Here is a 23276-nt window from a genome sequence, read left to right on the forward strand (position 1 = left end):
CCGTCCTGTCCCAAGTCAGTGGAGTTTTAAAGGCAAGAAATCACATCTAACCCTGTGTCATTCGTGTAAATGATGATGATGCTTGTTGTTTATAGGGCCCTAACGGTACGAAATGAGACGAAATGCAATGTCAAATTAAAAGTCGAAATTCCTCCCCTGACCAGAATTCAAAATGTGAGGGCGAAGAATGAATGAATGGATATGAATTTAAAACAATCAGTGGATCCGACCCGCAATGTCTCGCATTCAGAGAAACTGACGTGAAACAATAGTATTACTGACCAAGGGACTGCGTCTATAGCATAATACTGAAACGATGATACTTTTAGTCTAAAGGGATCCAAAATCCAAGTCATTGGCCCCTCATAATGGTACTTATCGCCAGGAAAGTAGAACCATGGTATTTGTCATGTTGCGATACTAATCAAAAGTAGCGTATACTCGCGGCATTCCACGCAGTATGGTACTACTCACAGGTAATGAAATTCGCACATGGAATACAGACCTATGGTGTTTCGAACATTGCGGCGCCATTTACAGGCAACGCAAACCTATAGTGTTCATCGTATACGTGTGCTAACTACAGGGACCCGCACTATTCCGTGGCGTTTCTCATATAGTGGGTACTAACCATGGTGTCGCTCACCCATGGTGTCGCTCCTAAAGTGGTACTAATCACAGGTACTGTAAAAGCCGTCGCGCTCTCGTGTGCTACTAATCACAAACCTATTTGGTACCTAACATAGTGGTACTACGCGCAAATAAAAGCGACCCATGGTGTTCCCCGCGTAATGGTACTAATCACAAGTAGTTTCATGGTTCTAATACAATAATCCCTTGGTCGCCCCTTTTAGTCGCCTCTTACGACAGGCTGGAGATACCGTGGGTGTATTCTTCGTCTGCGTCCCCCACCCACAGGGGGTTGTTTGGATGGTCCGCGAGAGGTATTTTATTTCCCTCAAGTCCGCCGGCAAGCCGGTTAGGAGCCCCCCACCCTATCCGCCACCTGGGGCGGGCCACGTGGAAGTATCACCTCTCCCCCTGCTACGCCAGCGTAGTAGGTTCGTGCATTCATGTAAATGAACCCTTATGTACACATTAAGTTCTGTTAGGCTGAATGGCTCAGATATTACAGCTCTGGCCCTTTGAGTCCAAGTTAATGGGTTCGATCCTGGCTCGGTCCGGTGGAATTTGAAAATAAAAATTTACTGGGATGTAAAACAACAACCGTAGGACAAAATTCCGGCACCTTGGCGCCTCCGAAAACAGTAAATGTGAAAGTAAATCTGCTAATATGAATTATGGCGGATTGTCACTAACTATACAATTTATCTGTTGACACGAACCACATGCCTGCGGTATGTAGAGCCCATTAAGTGTCTTGAACTGCTATTAACACTGCTGCTCAAAAATTGGAGCTCCACGTGGTCAACGAGGGTGACATCCTAATATAAATTGATTTGCGTTCATAACCGCACCCACTGCGTCTTATATCAGGTAGTTTCTCAACTGGTCTCATGAGGCTGACGAACCCTGTTCCAGCACTGAGTCCGGGATATTAAACACCGTAATCCTTGAACGAGCCTGGAATCGAGCCCGAGGCTTCCAAGTCAGTGTCAAGCACGTTACCCCTATAACCGCAGTTAGTTCATGTATTTATATTAACTTTCTTTAATTATACATACTTCCATTTTCGTCTTAAGTTAGCAGGTTTCTATTTCACGTCCAATTCAGACGCCTCCTGAGGATCTTGGTCAAGAAATGTTGGACAGTAACATGCCATTTATCTTTCTCCTGTCGTGAGGTCACTTGGAAAGAGGAAGAGAAAGCTAGCCAATCACATCCTTCGTTCCTTCCCGCCAAGGGACCGAACGGGACTCATCTCTAAGTTTAAACAAAAGAACGAGATGAGAAGAGGGACGCACTTTCGGATTGTTCTGTAGCAAGTGGAAATTTACACAGGCATCGTCGGCGAAGGGTGGCGCCCTGGGACGTCGGTGCGGCTGGCCGGGGGTGGGTTGCTGCTAATTCCGGGGTGCACGAGTATTCTTGCGCACACAGCCAGCTCTCTGCATAATACATGCTGACGAGTAATTCCTCCTTCCGTCACGGGCATTATTCTATGAAAATATTCAACCATGTCGTTGGGGAATATTAAAAAGAATGTGTGTGTGTGTGTGAGTGTATGTGTCCCACGGAGCCAACATAAACTATTTACCGGTACGTATACTTACCATTTGTCACAAATCCCAAAGAAATACGTATAATTCTTCACAATGGACAATACTCAGGTGTTTTTTTCTACCCTGTCTCCCCTCCCACTCTTCCCTTGAGTTTTTTGTATAACGATTCCCCCATGAAAAGTAAAGCATCCCGGAAACAGTTTGGCACTGAGCAGGAGCACCTGAAAGACCGACCGCATTATAAATGTCATGCATTATAGACACTCTTAAAGTACACATACATTCTTCTCATCGAAAGATAGTGCCACTTTTTCTACCATGTTGCCTGAAAATTGGTGGCAATGTCTGCCTTTACTTTGTTAACTTGGCGACTCTCAAACAATCAAGGGCCATAAAGGACCCTGGATAGTTAATTACAGTGTTGTTTTATTAATCACTGAGTAACTGGGAAAAGTGTGGTGCAGTACGTTAAGTTATAGTTGCTCTAGTGACAACTAAGGGTCATGGAAGGCAAGACTCAAACAGTCTTGATCTCCGGTGCGGAAAATGAGGGAAGCATGGTCAGTTTTGCATTTTCACTGGCCGAGGGTTAATATCACCGATTGCGAAACTCCCCTCGACACTTATTTGGCCAGTCGCACTGATTTTCACATGCTTGAATCTCTGCCCAACCTGTAAAAATATTTTAAAAATATAAAAATAACTCGATGTCTCCAGTTGAGAAGCTAACGCTTCAACCGCTGAGTCACCACAAAGCAATTCGTGGAATAAAACTCCTTCTATTAACCATGTGCGAACGGCCGTAGCCGTGTTGAAACACCGGATCCCGTGAGATCTCCGAAGTTAAGCAACATTGGGCTTGGTCAGGAGTTGGATGGGTTGCCACGCGCTGTTGGTGGGGGGTAAGGGAATGGAGGAGCGGAAAGGAACTGGCCACCCTACCGCACGTAAACTCCGGCCCAGGAACACCTCTGCGGAGGTTCGGACCTGCCTTCGGGCAGTATAACCCTTACCTTACCTTATTAACCATGCCGTTAGCCACTTCGTGCATGTGGAACTTGTTCAATAACCAGTGTTCGTTTGGTAGATTTGTACGATAGGCCTACAAGGGTACTGGTTATGCAGGATCCAGCTCCATGAAGTGTAAATAGCTTCTCGAACATATGTCAGTTCAGTCAGTTCGAATGAGTCAGTGCTTCACCTGCTGTCTGCCGTAAAATACAGGGTTTAGGAATTCTTTCTTAATCTGCTTATCCTCCAGGGTTGGCTTTTCCCTCGGACTGAGCGAGGGATCCCACCTCTACCGCCTCAAGGGCACTGTCCTGGAGCTTCAGACTCTGGGTCGGGGATACAACTGGGGAGTATGACCAGTACCTCGCCCAGGCGGCCTCACCTGCCATGCTGAACAGGGGCCTAGCGGGGGAATGGGAAGATTGGAGGGGATAGACAAGGAAGAGGGAAGGAAGCGGCCGTGGCCTTATGTTAGGTACCATCCCGGCATTTGCCTGGAGGAGAAGTGGGAAACCACGGAAAACCACTTCCAGGATGGCTGAGGAGAGAATCGAACCCACCTGTACTCAGTTGACCTCCTGAGGCTGAGTGGACCCCGTTCCAGCCCACGTACCACTTTTCTAATTTCGTGGCAGAGCCGGGAATAGAACCCGGGCCTCCGGGGGTGGCAGCTAATCACATTAACCACTACACCACAGACGCGGACGGGTTTAGGAATTACAAAGGAAAACCGATGTTCTGTTTCAAACTTTGGAGAGTTTTCAAGGTAAGTTTACCGTTTTAAGCTTCCCTTTGTAGATACTGTACAAGTTTGAAACTTTTTTTAAATTCAGACTTTCATCGATTGCACAAGAAAACTTTGCATATTGGGTCTTCAGTCCGGATTCCCGGCTAGATCCCTTATATTTCTACCATCAGCTGTCTTAAGAAATCCGGGCGTCGTTGCTGGTGAATTTTAGGAAGGATTGCAGTAGTTTTCCGTTGATTTGCTGACTGAGTCAGAATGTTTTATTTAAATAAATGCCTACTGAAGTAATGTATACGCACCACCAGATCCTAAAAACCAAATTTTCACAACATTCATCACAGGGATTAGCTGCATAAGGTACGGTAATATGAAATGGCGTATGGTTTTTAGTGCCAGGAGTGTCCGAGAACAAGTTCGGCTCGCCAGATGCAGGTCGTTTGATTAGACGCCCGTAGGCGACCTGAGCGTCGTGATGAAGATGAAATGATTATGAAGACGACAAATTCACCCAGCTCCCATGTCAGCGGAATTAACCAATTATGGTTAAAATTCCCGACCCTGCCGGGAATCGAACCCAAGACCCCTGTGGCCAAAGGCCAGCACGCTAACCATTTAGCCATGGAGCCGGACATAAGGTACGGTAATACCAGCAGTTATATTTCACCACTGACCGAGCGAGTTGGTCGTGAGGTTATGGTCACACAGCTGTGAGCTTGCATTCTGGAGGTAGTGGGTTCGAATCCCACTGTCGGTAGCACTGAAGAGGGCTTTACCTTTGTTTCCCATTTTCACACCACACCAGGCTGTACCTTAATTAAGGCCACAGTCACTTCCTTCCCACTACTAACCCTTTTGCTATACCATCGTTGCAATAATATCTATCTGTGTCGGTGTGACGTAAATCAAATAGTTACAAAAGTTAAAAACTCACCACTCTCATGAAAATTAAAGATCACCATGAGATGGAATGTCCGGCTCTTTAGCCTTCGGGTCTGAGGGCGCCGGGTTCGATCCCGGCCGAACCGAGGATTTTAAATACGTTTGAATCTTAACTATGTTTGGTTAATTCTTATAGCTCGAGGACTGTGAATTTGTGTTCGTTTCAATGCATACCTTCACTTAGGTATATATACAACATATCATACTGAAAACCACGAAAGATACATGCAATAGTGAATGCATCACTTCACATACTGTGGGACTGGCGTTAGGAAAGCCATCCGGCCGTAAATCTGGGTTAACTCCACACAATGTGACGACACCGCGTAATCTGGAAAAGACCAGAAATAATAATAATAAGAAGACACTGAGAAATGATGATAAATTTAGTGCACTTTTTATTGCGTCCGTGATAATTACATATGCAATTCGGCCCAATTTAAGTCTTGTCAATGGACTATCATGTCACGCACTAAAAATGCTAGTGAGTCATTTTATAATAATTTTAATTCCAGTTTTTACAACTCACATGCCGATATTTTGCACATTTTGGACGAATTAATCAATGTTCTGATTGACACGAACAAACATCAAGTCGACCTATAAAATATCAGAAAAATAATAGAGGGTACGCAGAGAAGAACAGCGAGAGTTTCGAAAATAGTCTTTAATTATAAATAGGTTAATTGTTGATTTAGGGGCAAAGCAACCAGACTGTTGCATATGGCAGTTCTTACTTAGTTTAATCTGAAACTTCCCTCTGTACTCTTGCTTTCCAAACCGATAGCCTCCGGACTTCTCTATCACTTACCGGAGATCCTGAATTCAATTCCCGACTCAGATCTTAATCTAGGTTCACTCCTTCTCTGACATGAGGGGCAGAGCTCCATACAATGAAAGCCTAACAAAACGGTTGGCTGGAAGATTGTTAAGTTGACCATGTGGCACTCCAATATCTGCAGACCATCCGACTGGGCAGCAGTCTTCTTGGCAGGCTTAAATCCCTTAATGGACTGTATAAGCCAATTACTTTTTGTTTGATGCGGGAGAGAAGCCACGGTGCGATGAATTATAGATCACTCCAACAGCTTATTTCAATTCTTTGGAACAAACAGGGCAGTGTTAGTAGTCTCCTGAGATTTAGTACAAAATTAGACAACAATTTGTTTCCCTTGAATTTTCACAGTCCTCGTTTCGTAGTACTCGTTGATTACAAAATCCTTCAATTATAATGAGCTTGGGAGTTATCTCGAGTATCTGACAAAATTTGAACGCTGAAGCAACACAGTTTGGTGTAACTTGAATTAGACCAACCACAAGCAGATATTTCGTCCTCTGAGACATTAGCAAAATATTTTCCAAACATGAAAATAAACCTTTTGGGTGAAAGGAGATGTAACACTGTAACGTACGTGAGGACTAATGGTTGAAACACATACCATGTAGAACAGTTCTTTAGGTATATGCCAACTGTGCTCACAGTTGCGTAACCGAAACCTGATATAGTCGGTTTAGAGATGCGAAGGATTTACTGGATCTATAACAATGCAGTTTTCAGGTGAAGAATCCAGGTAATTGTGTGTCCCGTCGTGTCATCTGTAACGAAAATAATGTCAAGCACATAATATGCTAGCGGCTTTACGTCGCACCGACACAGATAGGTCATATGGCGACGATGGGATAGGAAAGGTCTAGGAGATGGAAGCAAGCGGCCGTGGCCTTAATTAAGGTACAGCCCCAGCATTTGCCTGGTGTGAAAATGGGTAACCACGCAAAACCATATTCAGGGCTGCCGACAGTGCGATTCGAACCCACTATCTCCAGGATGCAAGCTCACCGCTGTGCGCCCCTACCCGCTCGGCCAACTCTCCCGATCACATAATATGAACACAATTCCCCATGTAACTGAATATTGTCTGTAACTGAAATAGAACAGCATGAGGCTACTGTATGTGAAATTATAAGTGGTGAGGAAAATCTCTTGGCTTACTTCGTTCTGGGAGTAATGATAACCTCACCATTAACTACTTCAAAAAGAGCCTCAAGTTCCAACTACCGCCACTCTTACCACAGCGGGATGATATTTGTCAACAGTCGCGTCTTTCCCAGTCCTAGCCATTCCTTATCTCAGTGCCATCGTTCCTTGCCTTAGATAGTGTGACATTAAAGTACTATAATAGTAATCATCTCAGTGCAATACTAAGAAGTCTGCTAACACTGCCCCGAATTGAAATTTGTTTCCATCTTAAGTGTAACTTGAATTCCTTAGGTCAACTTCAAGTTTCTCTAATACTAGCTGATGTATCCGTGCTTCGCTACGGTATTCTAAATTTTATACAGAATTTTAGGTTAGGTAGTATAAACGTTGTGAGCAAGATTGTATTAAGTTGCATAGCTCTTAAAGTTGCTCTAGAAGCACGACGGGCAAGTCACCAACGTCTTTTCTCGTATGAAGACTGGGTTAGAGAATTTTCATTGTAATGGTAGGCCAGCTTGCCTACCGTCAGTCACAATCAGGTTGGGGAGTTTTCATTATAATGGCAGACACTCACACTCCGTCTGCCTTCATAGATTCTCAGAAAGACTCTCTTAGTGGTTTTCCCAACTGAAATGAACATGGGTCATTGCAATGACGTCAGTAGGAATGGCGCGATTAAAAACAATGCCTTCATATGAAATACTCGATCAAATGAAAAACCACAAATATTCTCACTTTTAACGAACAGTACTATGCTGCCGAACTAACAGTCCAAAGCTACAGTGCTGGAATGACCAAGACGCAGACATCCGTGAACAATCTTCGTCCTTTTTTCGGCGGAGGGGGGGTTTCAAATAGTGGATAGTCCCAGGGCAAAAACTATGCCCGTTTACTTATCTGTTTCCTGGGAGTACCCGATGAGTCGGAAAATCTCAATTCACTACACTGGCGGCGGAAAGAACTGTCTGACGTGGAGGCAATTTTTCCTCGAAGCCAGAGAAGAAACCACATCTTCGCTGCTAATTTGGAATAAAATTAATGCAGATTTAATGAAAGTGAAGAGGAAGAAACTTTTCTTAAGAAACGGCTCTTTTCAGGGTTGAATTTTGAGTTATTTAGTGAATTGTGGTACTATAATTTGCAATAGGGCTAAATTGTAATTCCAGACCATTTCGTACTACTACTCCTACTACTACTAACTGAGCCTCTGACATAAGTGCGCACACTGCTCTTTCAAAACAGCGCGTCAGAGTAGGTATAGAATAGGTGGCATACTATGATGAACCAGTGTGTTACGTACCAGCAGTATCAGAAAATGTATGAACCAGAGGATTGGCGTGCTAAAGAAGAAAGTTATCGAACTCCTCAGCTATTTCCCGCCAATATTCAGTTAGGCTGTTATACTCGGTAAGCAGCAGTTATCCCATCTATCGGAGTTGAATGTCAGCATAAGAGATAAAGAACATTACAATTAACAACGGCCAGTGTAATGTTATTGTTGATCTATGTTACGCGCTTTCGATATTGTAGGCCTTCACATTATTAATTGTCTTCCGGTTCTGAAATACCACTCTTATCATAGTCGGTACGGTAAAACTGAATAAAACATAAATGATAGGAAATTATATTCTCTATAACTTTTGTTATGTAGTACTTTTCCATAGGACCAAGAACATAGGTATTTAAAAATTAAATTTTAGGCGCCTTCCCCTAAACTACCATTTCACCCAGGGTGAATAACATTGTTTATAGCTTAAACTGTTGTTTCTTATTCCCCGACGCTATATACCGATTTTCATTAAATTCTGTTTACCCATTTTGTCGGGGCTCGACGTTGATATGGACTTAGCAACAAAAATCCAAATTCATGAATATCTGTGTTATCATAGCCGGTAAGGTAAAAATGCATAAGACGTAAATGATCAGAAATTTAATTCTATATAACTTTAGTTATGTAGTATTTATCGATATGACCACTAATAATATAAATATTTGAGGATTGAATTTTAGGCCTTCCCCTAAACTACCATTTCACTCAGCGCGAAGAAAATAATTTACAGCCTAGATTGTAGCGGTTCATCCCCCGACTCTACATACCGATTTTTATTAAATTCTCTTCAGCCGTTTTCTCATGATGCGTGTACAGACAGACAGACAGACAGACAGACAGACAGACAGACAGACAGACAGACAGACAGACAGACAGACAGACAGACAGACAGACAGACAGAAATTACGGAAAATTAAAAACTGCATTTTCTTCTTATTGTGGACATGATCGATACAGAAATACCATTTTTTTCAAATTCTGAGCAATGTACAGACAGAACTGCAAAGTAAGGAAAATCTAGAGCATCACGAATCTACCAATACCTCAATATTGAACGTATTATGTTCATTGTACAAGCGTTTACGAGCTGCACTCGTAAGTAGCCAATTATGTAACAGACAGCTGAGTAGCTCAAGAATACGATTGTACTGAGTCTTTGTAAACCACTAATACTGAGTTCTACTTCTTTCACTCTTAAGTCAGTGTTTTAATACCTAAACACATAAGTTAATTATACGCCTTATAATCACTTTTATTTATGAATGAGGATGAATTTGCATTTCAAATGTGATGCAAATTCTTCTTTCTGCTCTACTGTGGGGATCTTGGGACTGACTGCTGCTTTTGCTTAATAAAGAATGTAACTGCCTGAGCACTGGTATGAAGACCGACATTCCTATGTTCGCAGACAGAGGAGCAATTGCAGTAAAAACCTTTAGTGACTCTAGAGAAAATGTCCTTCGGAACCCCGAATGTCAAAGAAACCTTGCGAACTAGGAAGCGTTGACTTCCATATATGTATCTGCTCGATACTGTTTTTTTATTTACTTATGTGGAGATAATGGCATGGAAATTACATTCTCTTAAATCGAATGAATAACACCTAGTCAATGTCACATAGTCTAGAAATCTAATTGCTTTCTATTTCAGCTTTATTTTTTATTTTTTTTTTTTTTTTTTTTTTGCTAGTTGCTTTACGTCGCACCGACACAGATAGGTCTTATGGCGACGATGGAACAGGAAAGGCTTAGGAATGGGAAGGAAGCGGCCGTGGCCTTAATTAAGGTACAGCCCCAGCATTTGCCTGGTGTGAAAATGGGAAACCACAGAAAACCATCTTCAGGGCTGCCGACAGTGGGGGTTCGAACCCACTATATGCTGGATGCGAGCTCACAGCTACGCGCTCCTAACCGCACGGCCAACTCGGCCGGTATTTCAGAGTATGAGACTATTGTTATAACGGTGAATCAATGCGAAGGTATAGCAGAGTTGAAACACCGTATCCCATGAGTTAAACAAATCTGGGCATGATCAGTGCCTAGATAAGTGACTGCGTGCTATTGGACCGGCTACACGTGTTAAAGGTTTACGGTCTGCTTTTTACTTTCCAGATGAGTTCTGAGGCGGAGAGGAAGTGAACAGTATGTCGAATAAAATAAAATCGCTTGGTGCAACAGCCCCGAAGGCCATGGCCCACCAAGCGATCGCTGCTCAGCCCCAATGAGTGCAAATTACGAGGAGCCGTGTAGCATGACGAATCCACCCAGCCGTTATTCCTGCTTTCAAAACCGGGCCTGCTATATGAACGTCAGATGGCTGCTCAATTGTAATCACGTAGGCTGAGTGGATCTCGAACCAGCCCTCAGATCCAGGTAAAAATCCCTGACCCCGCCGGAAATCGAACGCGGGTCTCCACGTAAGAGGTAGGCACCCCCTACACCGCGGGCTGGCAACAGCCTATCTAATACGGTTTTAAAATCATGTGACGGTGTGGTACATTCAACTATTGGACATATTATCTAGGTCATGATACCGTGTCTCGATGGTTCGATTACTGAAACTTGGGTATTGTCACACACATTCATCGAAGCGTCCCGCTTTAGAAAATATTACTCCTTCTCTGTCGATTGTCACAAATGGAAGTAACTCATCACCTTCTTGAGTCGCTAAAGAAGAGAGTCACGTTTCTCATGTAGCCTACTGGTCTTTCAGGATTAGCTTTTTAGTAAATGTTTAAAGTAAGGGGAAAATTTTCCAGAATTTTTAAGCATGGCCTATTGTTTTGTGCTTATTTTGAAGATATGTATATACGTAGATAATATTATGAAGAAAATTGAATTCCAGGTATCCAATCTTGGTGAACTCTTCCACTCAAATCTCCTGACATTTTGATTCTTGATTTGATTTGATTTGATTTGATTATTGCTAGTTCTACATCAACATTGAAAGAACTGAGGAAAACTTTTCCTACTATGAATACAAGAGTACTTCGATAGAAACACTAAAAATATACCTTATTTCACGAAGAGTAATTTAATAATGCCCCGCTCCTCGACCATTTTTTCGAATTGTCATATTTTAACATCGTGCCCATCCACGTTTTCTCTGGAAAGGAAGTACTCATTCCAGTAAGAAAGTCATATGGAACGAGTTATACAGATTTCCTCTTGTCAGAGTAGGTAAATATCCGCTGCTTGACATATACATTTTAAGGCCTTGAGTGAGAACGAAAAATAATTATAATGTAACATTTGCTCAGACCAAGATTTACAAATACTTGGGTGTTGGATGACAGAACGCGAAATATCCAGCTGTTGTCTGTCTACAAGAATAGACCGAGTTTAGTCTAAGCTGGTCTTCCTGTTAGTGAGAGAGGAGAGATCGTCGTAAATGTCACATCCACTGCGTAATTCCATGTACCTAAACTTGCGAAACGTGCGAGTAGACCATTTACAGAAGACAGTAAAAATTCCGTTAGAACTTAGCATTCCCATTGGTCGTTCACTATGTTCCAGCTTTGATGACCTAGGTCACAATTTTCCTGCTACTGCTTGTAATAATGTTAACGTTCTTCTTCTTCTTCTTCTTCTTCTTCTTCTTCTTCTTCTTGATCTTCTCAGCACCAATAGCAGATATGAATGCAGGTTTAGGAAAAACAATACCAAAACTTCAAACTTCGCGTTTTTCTTTAGATCATGATATTACTTTTTCTTACCTTTTCTCAGTTAGCTGTGGTTGGCCCTTTACATGTATTTAGCGCAGTTTTACAGCCAGATACCTTTCCTGACGCCAATCCTATCTGCAGGAAGGTATTGACTATTGCGTGTTCATATGGTAGTTTTTAGTGTGATGTCTTGTACGTAAATGAGCATGTCTATTAAGACGAACGCCCAGACCTCGAGTTACAAGAACTAACAAAATTTAATCCAGCCATGAATTGAACACGGAGCACGAAGGATACTACGCTGACCATTCAGAAAGAACAGATAGACATATTAGATTAGTAAATTCACAGAAACTTGCAGACTGAACTCTGAAAAGCATAACAGTCTACAATGAAGATGTATATATTATATTATATTATATTATATTATATTATATTATATTATATTATATTATATTATATTATATTATATTATATTCATGTGTGATTTTTGAAAGTACGAGTGTCGTACTCTAAGTTACTGATCTACAATCTATATTTTTCCTTAATCCACGGTTGTGAAGTTAGTCGCGCCTCCCCAGTACAATGTTCCACCACTAGGAAATATCGCTGGCAAAGGGGACAACAGCTCCGCACACTACAGCCCGTTTCATCCACCACTGTCAGTGTTCGAACGGACACATCGGAGAGCCGCCATCAAGGACAGCGCTGGACGTCTTGATTCTTCTGGAATGAGGGCGTGAACACTGCAGAAATTCATAGGTGATTGGTGGCAGTGTGAGGAGGACATGCATCGCCACGGAAAACAGTTAACAAATGGGTGGGAGGATGGAACATCGACGGAAGAGAGGACCAGTTCCGGACGAAAAGTGACAGTGACAACGCCAGCCAACATCGCCCGGGTAGATCCAAGACATCAATAGCATCAAATTCTAAGAAATGCAGGTGGCCACAGAACATTCCAGAAACACCCCCCAGCGCATCGTGCACGACCACCATCAGTTAGGATAAGTATCTGCCAGGTGGGTTCTAAACCTCTTCTTCAGAGCAAAAATAAAGGCGTGTGGACGTGTGCAGAGGTCATTTGCGACGTCATGGTCAAGATACAGCAGTCAGGAAAATGGCCTAACGGTATGTTTTTGCAGCATGAAAATAAACGTCCGCACAACAGACGGGGAACTGCAGCTGCCATAGATCGTATGGGATTCACAGCGCTACCACAGCCACTGTACTCTCCAGACTTGGCATCTAATAACTATAGCTTATTCCGTGTCATGAATTAACCTTTGCGCGGTCCACGTTTTGCTGACTTTGAAGGAAGGAAAACATCTGTCAGGGCATGGGTACGGGGCACTCCGAAAGAATAATTCCAGATGGGTTGGAGAGGCTGACACACCGATGGCAAAAGAGCGGACGGTTAAAGGGAGATTATGTTGAAAAGAAGGACCTATCAGCTGTTGTGCAACCTGTCCTAATATATCAGAAATAATGTTTTTGCAGCATGACAATACACGTCCGCACAACAGACGGGAAACTGCAGCTGCCATAGATCATATGGAATTCACAGCGCTGCCACAGCCACTGTACTCTCCAGACTTGGCATCTAATAACAGCGCGACCCTCGTATATTGGAGGTCGTAATTGATTTAAAGATCAAATTATAACAAAAATATTATAAAATAATTGTTGTTCTTATTATCTTCTTTCGTTTTACTCACCTACATGGCTTCAGCCTCACATCGATCTTTTGCTCATTTCCCTGACTTCTTAACAGATAGTGATTTCAGTTTGTGGCCACATACATCTGAGAGCATAGGCTCGGCTTAATGACGAGACAACCGTGACTCGGACACGAAATCTTGCAATACAGTTGAAGGGTCCTTACGGTGACCATGCGACACGCCCATATCTGCAAGTTATTTGGCTGGGCGTCAAGGAAGATCAAGCAAGATCTTCAATAGACATGAGTTCTCTTCGAAATGAATTAGTATTTTAGTGGGCACTCTGTGAGTCGTATTATTTTTCTGCCACTTTTCACACACCCTGATGGGGTGCGAATGTTGTCGTAGAAGTGGACTTGGCCCCGTTTTATGATTGGATGCCCCTCCCGATGCAATTTGGGTATTTTGTGTGTGTAGGCCTACCTCTCTCAGATTTTTCAACTACCTGCTTTCCTTCTGAGCTGAGTACTTGATAATATGACGTATATTTTCCTACCTACCGGTCGAGATGGCTACGTAATCGTATGGGTGTAAGCTTGCACTCGGGAGATAGTGAGTTCGAATATCATCATCGGCAGTGCTTCAGATGTTCTTTTCTCTGGTGTCTTATTTTCACAGCTAGAGCTGTACTTTAATTGAGGTCACGGCCAGCTTGCCAATTTTAGCTCTTTTCCATCCCCCTCACTGATATAAATAGTGTTAATGCTACTTTAAACCACTAACAAACTTAAAAATCTGTCCAATTATGAAGAGAATCTGGACAATCTAAATACAAGAACAGCTAAAGCATTGACAACAACAGTAATTTCACCCGAACGTACATATATTAGAATAATATGTCAAGAGCATTGCAAGTTCCACTACGAGACCTCCCATTCCATAATGACATGTTTACATCTAGAAAACTCGCACGCTAAAATATAAAATCCGATCAAGAAATAAACGAGTTCGTCTAAAATGGAACGCAGATTACCTGGAAACCACATCAAAAGAGTGCTGGGTATGGTGTTAACTCACTTTTCATTTCATTAGGTAATGTGTTACAGTGTTTGATGAGTACTCGTCTCTTGCTGTGGTGATAGCCCGCTGCCTGCGTCGCGCTGTTTACCTCATTTGGCGTCTCTCACGACTGCATTCCCGCGGGAACACTCCACACTCCTTATTTGTAATAAAATAAGCCGCCAAACGGTCTCCGAGGAGCGCAAAAGATGGCAGCGCCGCACTTTGTTCGCTTTTACTGCTGGTGATCGGGTGGCGGGCGAGGCGTTCACTTTCCTACTTGATTAGGTGACTGTGGTACCGCGAGAAACTGACAGAGTGGTGCAGTAATCAATCAATCAACCTTACCACCTGAGTACTACACACTTCATTCACAACAGCAAATGCCTTTTAGAGAATGCAGGCGAGTACTACGAAAGTGAAGAATGAAGGAAGGGTTCTAGTTTACAACACGTGGGATAAATCGATACCAACATAAACACAGCGTACTCTAATATGAAATTTAGTGACAGTAATTGAAAAACTAGGGGCTGCCTGGCCGAGGCAGTAAAGGCGTGCTCGGTTCGCCCGGAAGGACGTGGGTTCGAATCCCGGTCAGGAAGTCGTAAAATTTAAGAAACGAGATTTCCACTTTCGGAGGAGCATACGGCCCTGAGGTTCACTCAGCCTACACCAAAAATGAGTACCAGGTTAAACCCTGGGGGCAAAGGCGGCCGGGCGTAGAGCTAACCACTCTACCCCATCAGGTGCCGCGGTCAACAATGGTGGAAGCCTCTACCTTCCACTCCTCCAAGGGCCTTCATGGCCTGTACGGAGGTGTCTTTGTCTTTGTAATTGAAAGTCATGAAGTCAATTGTTGTACTTTCTTCCCACTGAAGGTAAAAAGTGACTTTTCCTGGCCCTTCTCCAGTTTATTTGGGCCGGCAATTGGCGTGGAACTGTCCCAGTTTTACGTCCGAATATCTTTCCAGACGACAACCGTAAATGCAGGGATTTAATCACTGTTGCGTGTTTGTAGAGAGCTATGTTATGACGAACATAAACAACCAGTCCTCTGGGCAGAGGAATTAACCATAGGCTACAGAGTTAAAATGCTCAACCCGGCAGGTGATAGAATCCGGGGACCTCTGAACTAGAGATCTCGACACTGAACATTCAGCCAAGGAGCCGGACTAAGAAAATAAGCTACTATAACATAAATTGAAATAATGATCCTTAAGTGGTTTGCGAATATTAATCACCAGTAATAATGAAAGGAGGATTGTACTTTTATCCAGCCCCGTAGTGTTGGGGTAGCTTGCCTGCCTCTTACCAGAAGGGCTCGGGTTAAATTTCTGGCTGATGGCTTAAGCGGGGCTTACTCAGCTTCGTGTGACCAACTGAGGATCTGTTGATAATAGAGGCAACAAACTCTATCATTAAAGCCATGTAATATGGATATGAATGCCGTCAGGCTGACCACGCGCCACTCTACTGTCTATATGCCATATGTCTGGGCAGTAGTCGTTCTGGCAGGCCAAGGACCTTAAAGGGCTCTATGTATCACGGCTTCTTCCTTTTTGGTAGTTTTATATGCCTGTTGATATCGTGGTCACCTCCAATCACGCAGATTCCTAACTATAACACTATGATATCTCATTTCAAAAATCGCATTGATCGGGATTCGAACAGCGGGCGCCTTCATGGTAGGACAATGATTATACAACTCAGCTAGTCCGTACCTATTAAATCAATATTTCCGTGTGCTGATACCAAGATGTTAGGCGCGTTAAAGCAATAACGGTAAATTAATAATCATAATAATAATAATAATAATAATAATAATAATAATAATAATAATAATAATAATAATAATAATAATAATAATAATAATAATTTCGTATATATTTGCTAGCCTGGCGCAGCCCTTGTGAGGCAGATGCTCCGTCGACGGTGAGTGGCATCTGCCGTGTATGGGGAAACTGCGTATTTTTATAGTGGGCGGTAGTATTGTGTGTAGTGTATCAGTTGCAGGAATGATGGGAACAGCACAATGACCCATGGCCCCCGAGCCAATTGAATTAACCGTTTAGGATTAAAATCCCCGACCCGGCCGGGAATCGAACCCGGGGCGACTACGTTGACCATCAGCCAAGAAGCGGGACAATAATAATAATAATAATAATAATAATAATAATAATAATAATAATAATAATAATAATAATAATAATAATATATCATTCTCCACCCCAGAGCGTAAAACCCTTCCTCTAACCAGGAGGTGTGATGCGGGTAAACGTGATGTGATTTGTGGAGGAGATACGAGATTTACCATACCGAAGAATTATTTCCTTGTGCGAGTAGGCCTGTATGAAGTTCTGGGGGATGAACAAACACTGAGGATCAGAAACTATATTATAAGAAAAAGCAACTCTTGTCAGGAAAACTGCCCTGGCAGTTGTGGGTCTGACCAGATTGTATCACCTAGTATCTACTGTTGGAATTAGGACAACTGTTAATTAGTAAACCTTTGTATCACAGAGGGTTGCCGTCAGGCTGAACACGCGCCACTCTACTCTTCATATGCCAAATGTCTGGGCAGCGGTCATCTTGGCAGCCAAGGCCCTTCATGTGCTCCATGTATCACGGCTTCTTTCTTTTTGGTAGTTTTATATGCCTGTTAATATCGTGATATTTTGGGCTATAATTATTGTTTACAAAGTATGTTAACGATTTAGCTACAAATGTTCATGGTAAACAAGCTTCTTCGTTGGCGTGCTTTCAACGGCTGAATAAGATCAGTTGACAGCATTTCAAAAGTATATAGTGAAGTCGCAGTCATTCACTGTTCCCAATTATTATTACTATGTAATGAACGATTGCAGCGTATTATTATTATTATTATTATTATTATTATTATTATTATTATTATTATTATTATTATTATTATTATTATTATTATTATTATTATTATACAAATCCTTTGCCAAATGGCCGACATTATTAAGGCTTTCGGTTCAGAGGGATCCCAGGTTGGATTCTCTTGAGGGTCAGTAGATGTTTCGGATTAAATAATCTGGCATGGGACTAGGTGACAGTGTTCGTCCTAATGCACATCTCTTCAATCACCCAGAGCCCACCCCACTACCAACTACCACAGGAACACATAGTTGTGAACGCATCCCTCGACATGAGGTTAGCTTCAAGAATATACTCCGGCCAAAGCACTTGGCCCCCACAGATTACACCAACGAGCCATCTCACTGTGAGGAAAGCGGTTGAAGATGATGATTTTCTGTTGCTGTTTTTTTGTTTTTGCTGACCACACGACACCTCATAATCTGCAGGCCTTCGGGCTGAGCAGCGGTCGCTTGGTAGGCCATGGCCCTTCGGGGCTGTCGTAGCATGGGATTTGGTTTATTGTTATTATTATCATTATTATTATCATTATTATTATCATTATTATTATTATTATATTTTTGATAATGTATTTTTATGAAAAATACAGTGTACAAGGAAATTCTAGGCCAATTCAAAGGAAAAAACTGATTGGCAAATTCATTTTTAGTTTTATTAGGCCTAGGCTACACCATTCCACGTAAAAATGGATCTCTGATGCGCGGCTATGACCAACGGCTTCAGTTACCTGAAACTACAAGCTTGATTTGCTTTTTTTAGTATTATTTTCCTAACGACGACGTCTTTATGCTATGTTGAGATGAAAACTTACTTTAAAATAAGTAAATAACAGAATATTATATCATGTTTAACTTATCTGTAAATTTGCATGCACTTGCCTAAAAAATGTTACGCTACACTATATGAAATGGAACATACTGTGAATTTTGGAAGAATTTCAGACTGACTACATTGTGATTATGGTATACTACATGTAAGGGAATATTTTAAGATATTTTCAATAAATTTCATAGTATTCTTTTGTTATATATTTTTCTGTTCTATGTAGTAATGTAAGATACTTGTTTTTAATCGCTCTATCGTTAGCATGAAATTCTTTGTTTTGATGTCATTTCTTTTAATATGCCTATTTTGTTTCAAGCAATAATTTGTTTGTTGCATTTTCTGTTTTTTTACATAATTTATGTTTTAATTTAAATTTGATTGTTATGCTACAACAAGCATTGCCACCGGATATCATCCAATTAATAATAATAATTCTGACGATATTTACCTAATGAGCTGCCACTGGACCCATCGCACACCTTCTTTATAAATACTGTGGTCCCGTAAATCTGAATGTATTAAACTGTTAGTATAACTTCATACATAATATACTCCACAGTTTTGAAATCCGAATTCACAGTTCTTACGTATTCATCCATATAATATTTCATTGAAGTTGTGATGAATACATGTACATGGGCGCAAGTTTGTTGATGCGAGGTGTACGAGGAGTTTCGGAAGTCAGAGAATCATAGGAAATTATAAAATGCTTGCTTAGCAATATGATTGACGCTAAAGCCGTTAAAATCCGGCTCCTACTTCCATTATAAAATACACATTTACCAAGCTAATTCTTGTGTTCTCTCGGCTCGTCTTCAATTGTTAATGCGCACTGCCACTGCCTGCAAGCTGAAGAAGGGGGAAAAACACAAGACGGGCTGGATCCACTGTGCCTATTAATTACTCACTCCTGTTTGCACGCCACCCTTTTAATTGCTGCATGGAGAATGAAGCTTTGCTGTTAATCCACACACCTGTTTTAATCGTGCTGCGCCTTTCTCTATTTCAGGAGTGCGGCAGGAACAGGACATCTACGTCCGGCTCATCGATTCCGTCACAAAACAAGTAAGTACAGCTTTTGTTTCAGGCGATGGAACATTGTGATTTCTCTGTAGGGAAGTGTGCGTGCTATGTTCTCAAAAATCATAAGTTAGGCCACAGATCATTATAACAATGGGTGTCAAATGAGCAGTGCCCAAGCAAAACCGAACATGTATAAGAATCAAATATTCAATTAAGCATTGGTTTTGATACGATAGTATCGTTATAGTCTCCTTCTCAACCGCAATTTGACCAAAACAGAACTGATCCTGTTAATATTGAAGATCTAGGTGTGAACTGAAGCAGACATGCCCTAGAGATGGGCCCAAAGGGATGAGAATATTTCCGAACAGCCAATCACAGGCCGAGCATATGTCACATGACTTCCCGCCTTCCGCTCCCCACAGGAACAAATCCTGCTGTCGTCTGACCGAAAAAGAAAAGGTCCTGATAGCGCCTGAGCCGAAACAAACAAGTCACATGCGATTGGGCCAAAACCAAACATGTCCATTCTTACACATGGAATTGGGCGTTATTAAATTTCGTTTTGCACCGGTTTCACAAACAGCTTTCCTGTGTCAATAACAATTTTGTAAAACGTTACATTTCAAAGCTCTTATCTAATCGCTAATTTCCGCTTTTCTTTCCCCCTGAAAGTTTGGATCCGATGGGCAAGTTTGACTTTGCCTGGACGTTCCTTAAATACTGTATTAATGTAATATGTTCTTCCGGATACAAGATTGCAGAAGGTCCAGCTATGGATTGTTTATGGATGTTACTTTATGTAATGGATTATTTAAAGGCCTTATATATTTACTACATATTGTTACGTGCTCATGCGACTGTCAGCACTGTGGAACGCCCCTCCGGTATTTCCCGGGAGGGATGAGTGAGTCAGCCTGGAAATCTCCCGGCCGGCCTGAGGGCATATGGCAGCCCCTGTTGGTGATGAGATTTTCTTCTGGTGTGCCTCTGGATTCTTGAAAGTCATAGAACGTTCCTATTTTGGCCACACCCGGGAGATACTATAACATTATCACCAGGTATATAAAAGTAGGCTCGCCGCTGACAAGGAGTAATGTTGAAGTGTTCACTTTTTCGAGCCTTGAGCCGTTGGTGTTGAGTTATGTTGTGTTGTTGTCTTATCGAGTGATATATGTTGAGTAGTGCAGTGTGTGGAGCTGTCGCGCGAGTTGATTGTGCGAGCTAGACCGATCGGTCATGTCTGGAGTTGAGTCAAACGTACAGTCACCCTGCGTTTGATAGCCGAAGTTCATGTGTTCATACCTGCCTGCATGGACCTTCTGTTTGAATTGACTGGTGAGCAAGTGAAAGGTGAAACCTATCAATCAAGATTACGGAATGATCTCCCGTTGCCGGATATTTGGGGTGAAGGGGATTTGCGGTCACCGGACATTTGCGGTCACTGGGATATACTTTTGCCCACTCACAGAAATTCCCCAGCAGTCACCGATTTGCGGTCACTCCAGGATGGTTGGGCCTCATTAACATAATCTCAGGGTACCCTCGTTAAACGTCCTGGGCTCCTGCTCGCTTGGTTCGAAACCAGCATTCTTCTCACGAGCACATTATTTAGAGACTTATACCTTCGATATAGAAACTTTCTGGTGTATTTACTGATGTCTGGTGTAATGGACTTCACAGTTACTAATAAGGCAAATCGTTGTGCACACTACAATGGTTACATATACTGAAAGTAGGCCTACAGGAAGAGTCAACATGGGATCGTCAGCTGGGTGTGTCTGAAGGAGAAGACCAAGTGTAAAGGAGGGATGAGGACAAGGGGCGAAGAAGTACTTCACACCGTCGATCATCAGTGTGGACCACCTGAACAAGCGGCCTTCACAGTGAAGGAGTGGGTTCAAGAGGCAAAGATGACAGCAGGAGAGGAAGCGACTCCACTATCATAGATTTCCATGCAAGAGTTGGGTGATCTGCATAACAGGGGCAACGACTTTGTCACTAGTATGCCAGTTCAAGAGACTTTAAAAATAGCAATGTGTCTGCACCAAAATTGTGCACGTGAAATTCAAGTAGGTTCTTAAACAAGTGTTCAGATAATTCTTAATGAACAGACATTAAGACTGAATAATGGGATCCCGTTTCTTTTAGCTGACGACGGCATGGGAGAAAGAACGGTCGTTTTTAGTTCCGAAGAAAACGTAAAGAAATTCATAGGCATTGTGAATGGCACGTTCAAGAGTTGCAGCAAACAGTTCGCCCAGACGTAGACTGCACCATTCACGAAGACCTTGGAGGTCGGAGTGATGAAAGCAACGTTTATCCAGTGGTCTTTGCATTCCTACCTAACAAATAGAAAGAATTATATTCGTTTCCTTTACCTTGTCTTGGAAGCGGTTCCTCAATGGAATCCTAACAAAATCAATATTGACTTCGACGCAGCTATGAGAAGTGTTTCTGGCAGCAAAGTTAAGTGGCTGTTTTTTCACATGAAGTAATGCCTCTGGAGGAAAGTCCTGGAACATGGTATGACGAAGGACTACAAGGAGAACGAAGAAACGAAGAAAAACCCGTGATCTGATCGAATTTAGCTTTCAACACAATATACAATGGGATGTTTATAAATTGCAGAATTTTATGTTTCCAGAAACATGAAGGGTTTTCGAGAAACAATGTCTTAAATTTGACGCATGGTTGAAACAGGTTTAAAAACGGGGACTGTTTGTGTTCCACCTGTGATTAAAAATTTAAGAAAATATAAATTATAATTCCAAATCTACATGACCTAACGTAAAATGAAACGAGGATAATGATGGTGTTATTGGATTTTCTGTATGCCTGTTGATTATTTCATAAACAACCTGCAAACTCGAATACAAATTATATTTTGGTCGTGTAGAGTGATGATCGCACTTCTCCGGAGGCAGATGCTTCTCTCACTTCTGCCGACACAACCGGAGCACTAACACATCTCAGTGACAGCAAATGTACGTGATTCGTGGGACCTCAAATCTCCGTGACAGCAAATGTGTGTTTGTGTGTGTACTGACTGGATCATCCTAAAATTAAATTAGTGGAATAAAACAGTAAATATTTTATTTGTGACTAAACATATCTTAATATTGTGTGATGAACTAAGTTTTATGCAAGCACAGAGTGAAGTTCAGGTCGGGATAGTTACATGCGGACTTGGTTGAATGCACAAACGTAATATTTGCCGGAAGTTATGTGTGGCATTATCGAGGGGAAATATGGAGACGTTTTAAAGTAGCCGCCAAAAGCAGCCGTCTTCGCGGGTGAAACACTCAAGTTCATTTGTCTCGTCAAATCATAAAATGTGTGCATTACATTTCACTAGAATACTGTATGTACATGTTCAGAATAGTATTATCATTGCTTGAGTTGTGGTATACATTTGCATGCAAAGGAAAAGTGACCCATATAGGAACAGCGATTTAGATTGGCAATGAAATGTCTAACAGCCCCATCTTCTCCAGTGTCAACCTCCTATCTCGGCTTGCATGATCAAGCAAAATGATCTAATTGATTTAAGTTTCTTGCCTACTCCCAAAAGACGAGTGGAGATTACCAATCACCCTTCCCTCTGCTAGGTCTAGTCTCTCATCATATTGCATTGGACTAGCACACGTTTCCTTATTCACTGTATTCATAGCTTTTTCATTTAGGGAGACTCTTTGTGACCGATTATTAATTTTACGCAAAATGTAACATTGGTCACTGGTTCATATTTATTTCTCTGGATTTAATTCAAGCCAGTCACGGAGAGAAGCAATAAGGGCTAGGTAGAGTCAGGTGTTTGCTAGGTTAATGCGGAAGCGTAACGGAAGAAAAAGCACTATTGTGATCTACAGGTATTTGCACGCAATTGTGCGTGAACGTGTGTAACGTGAGCAACTGACTGTCTATAAATTTTGGCTGCGTAAGACCAGAAAGATA

General features: G+C 42.0%; 1 protein-coding gene across 1 annotated transcript in view; it reads left to right on the top strand.

Annotated features, from left to right (window-relative positions):
• Nucleotides 1-23276, top strand: part of kn (EBF transcription factor knot) — an 891516-nt gene that overhangs the window by 166194 nt on the left and 702046 nt on the right. Inside the window, exon 4 of the mRNA XM_067139000.2 lies at nucleotides 19306-19361. Coding sequence (XP_066995101.1) covers nucleotides 19306-19361 — 56 coding nt within the window. The remainder of the gene's footprint in view (nucleotides 1-19305; nucleotides 19362-23276) is intronic.

This window comes from Anabrus simplex, chromosome 2 (assembly GCF_040414725.1).
Source record: "Anabrus simplex isolate iqAnaSimp1 chromosome 2, ASM4041472v1, whole genome shotgun sequence".
In the NCBI taxonomy this organism is placed as follows: Eukaryota; Metazoa; Arthropoda; class Insecta; order Orthoptera; family Tettigoniidae; genus Anabrus; species Anabrus simplex.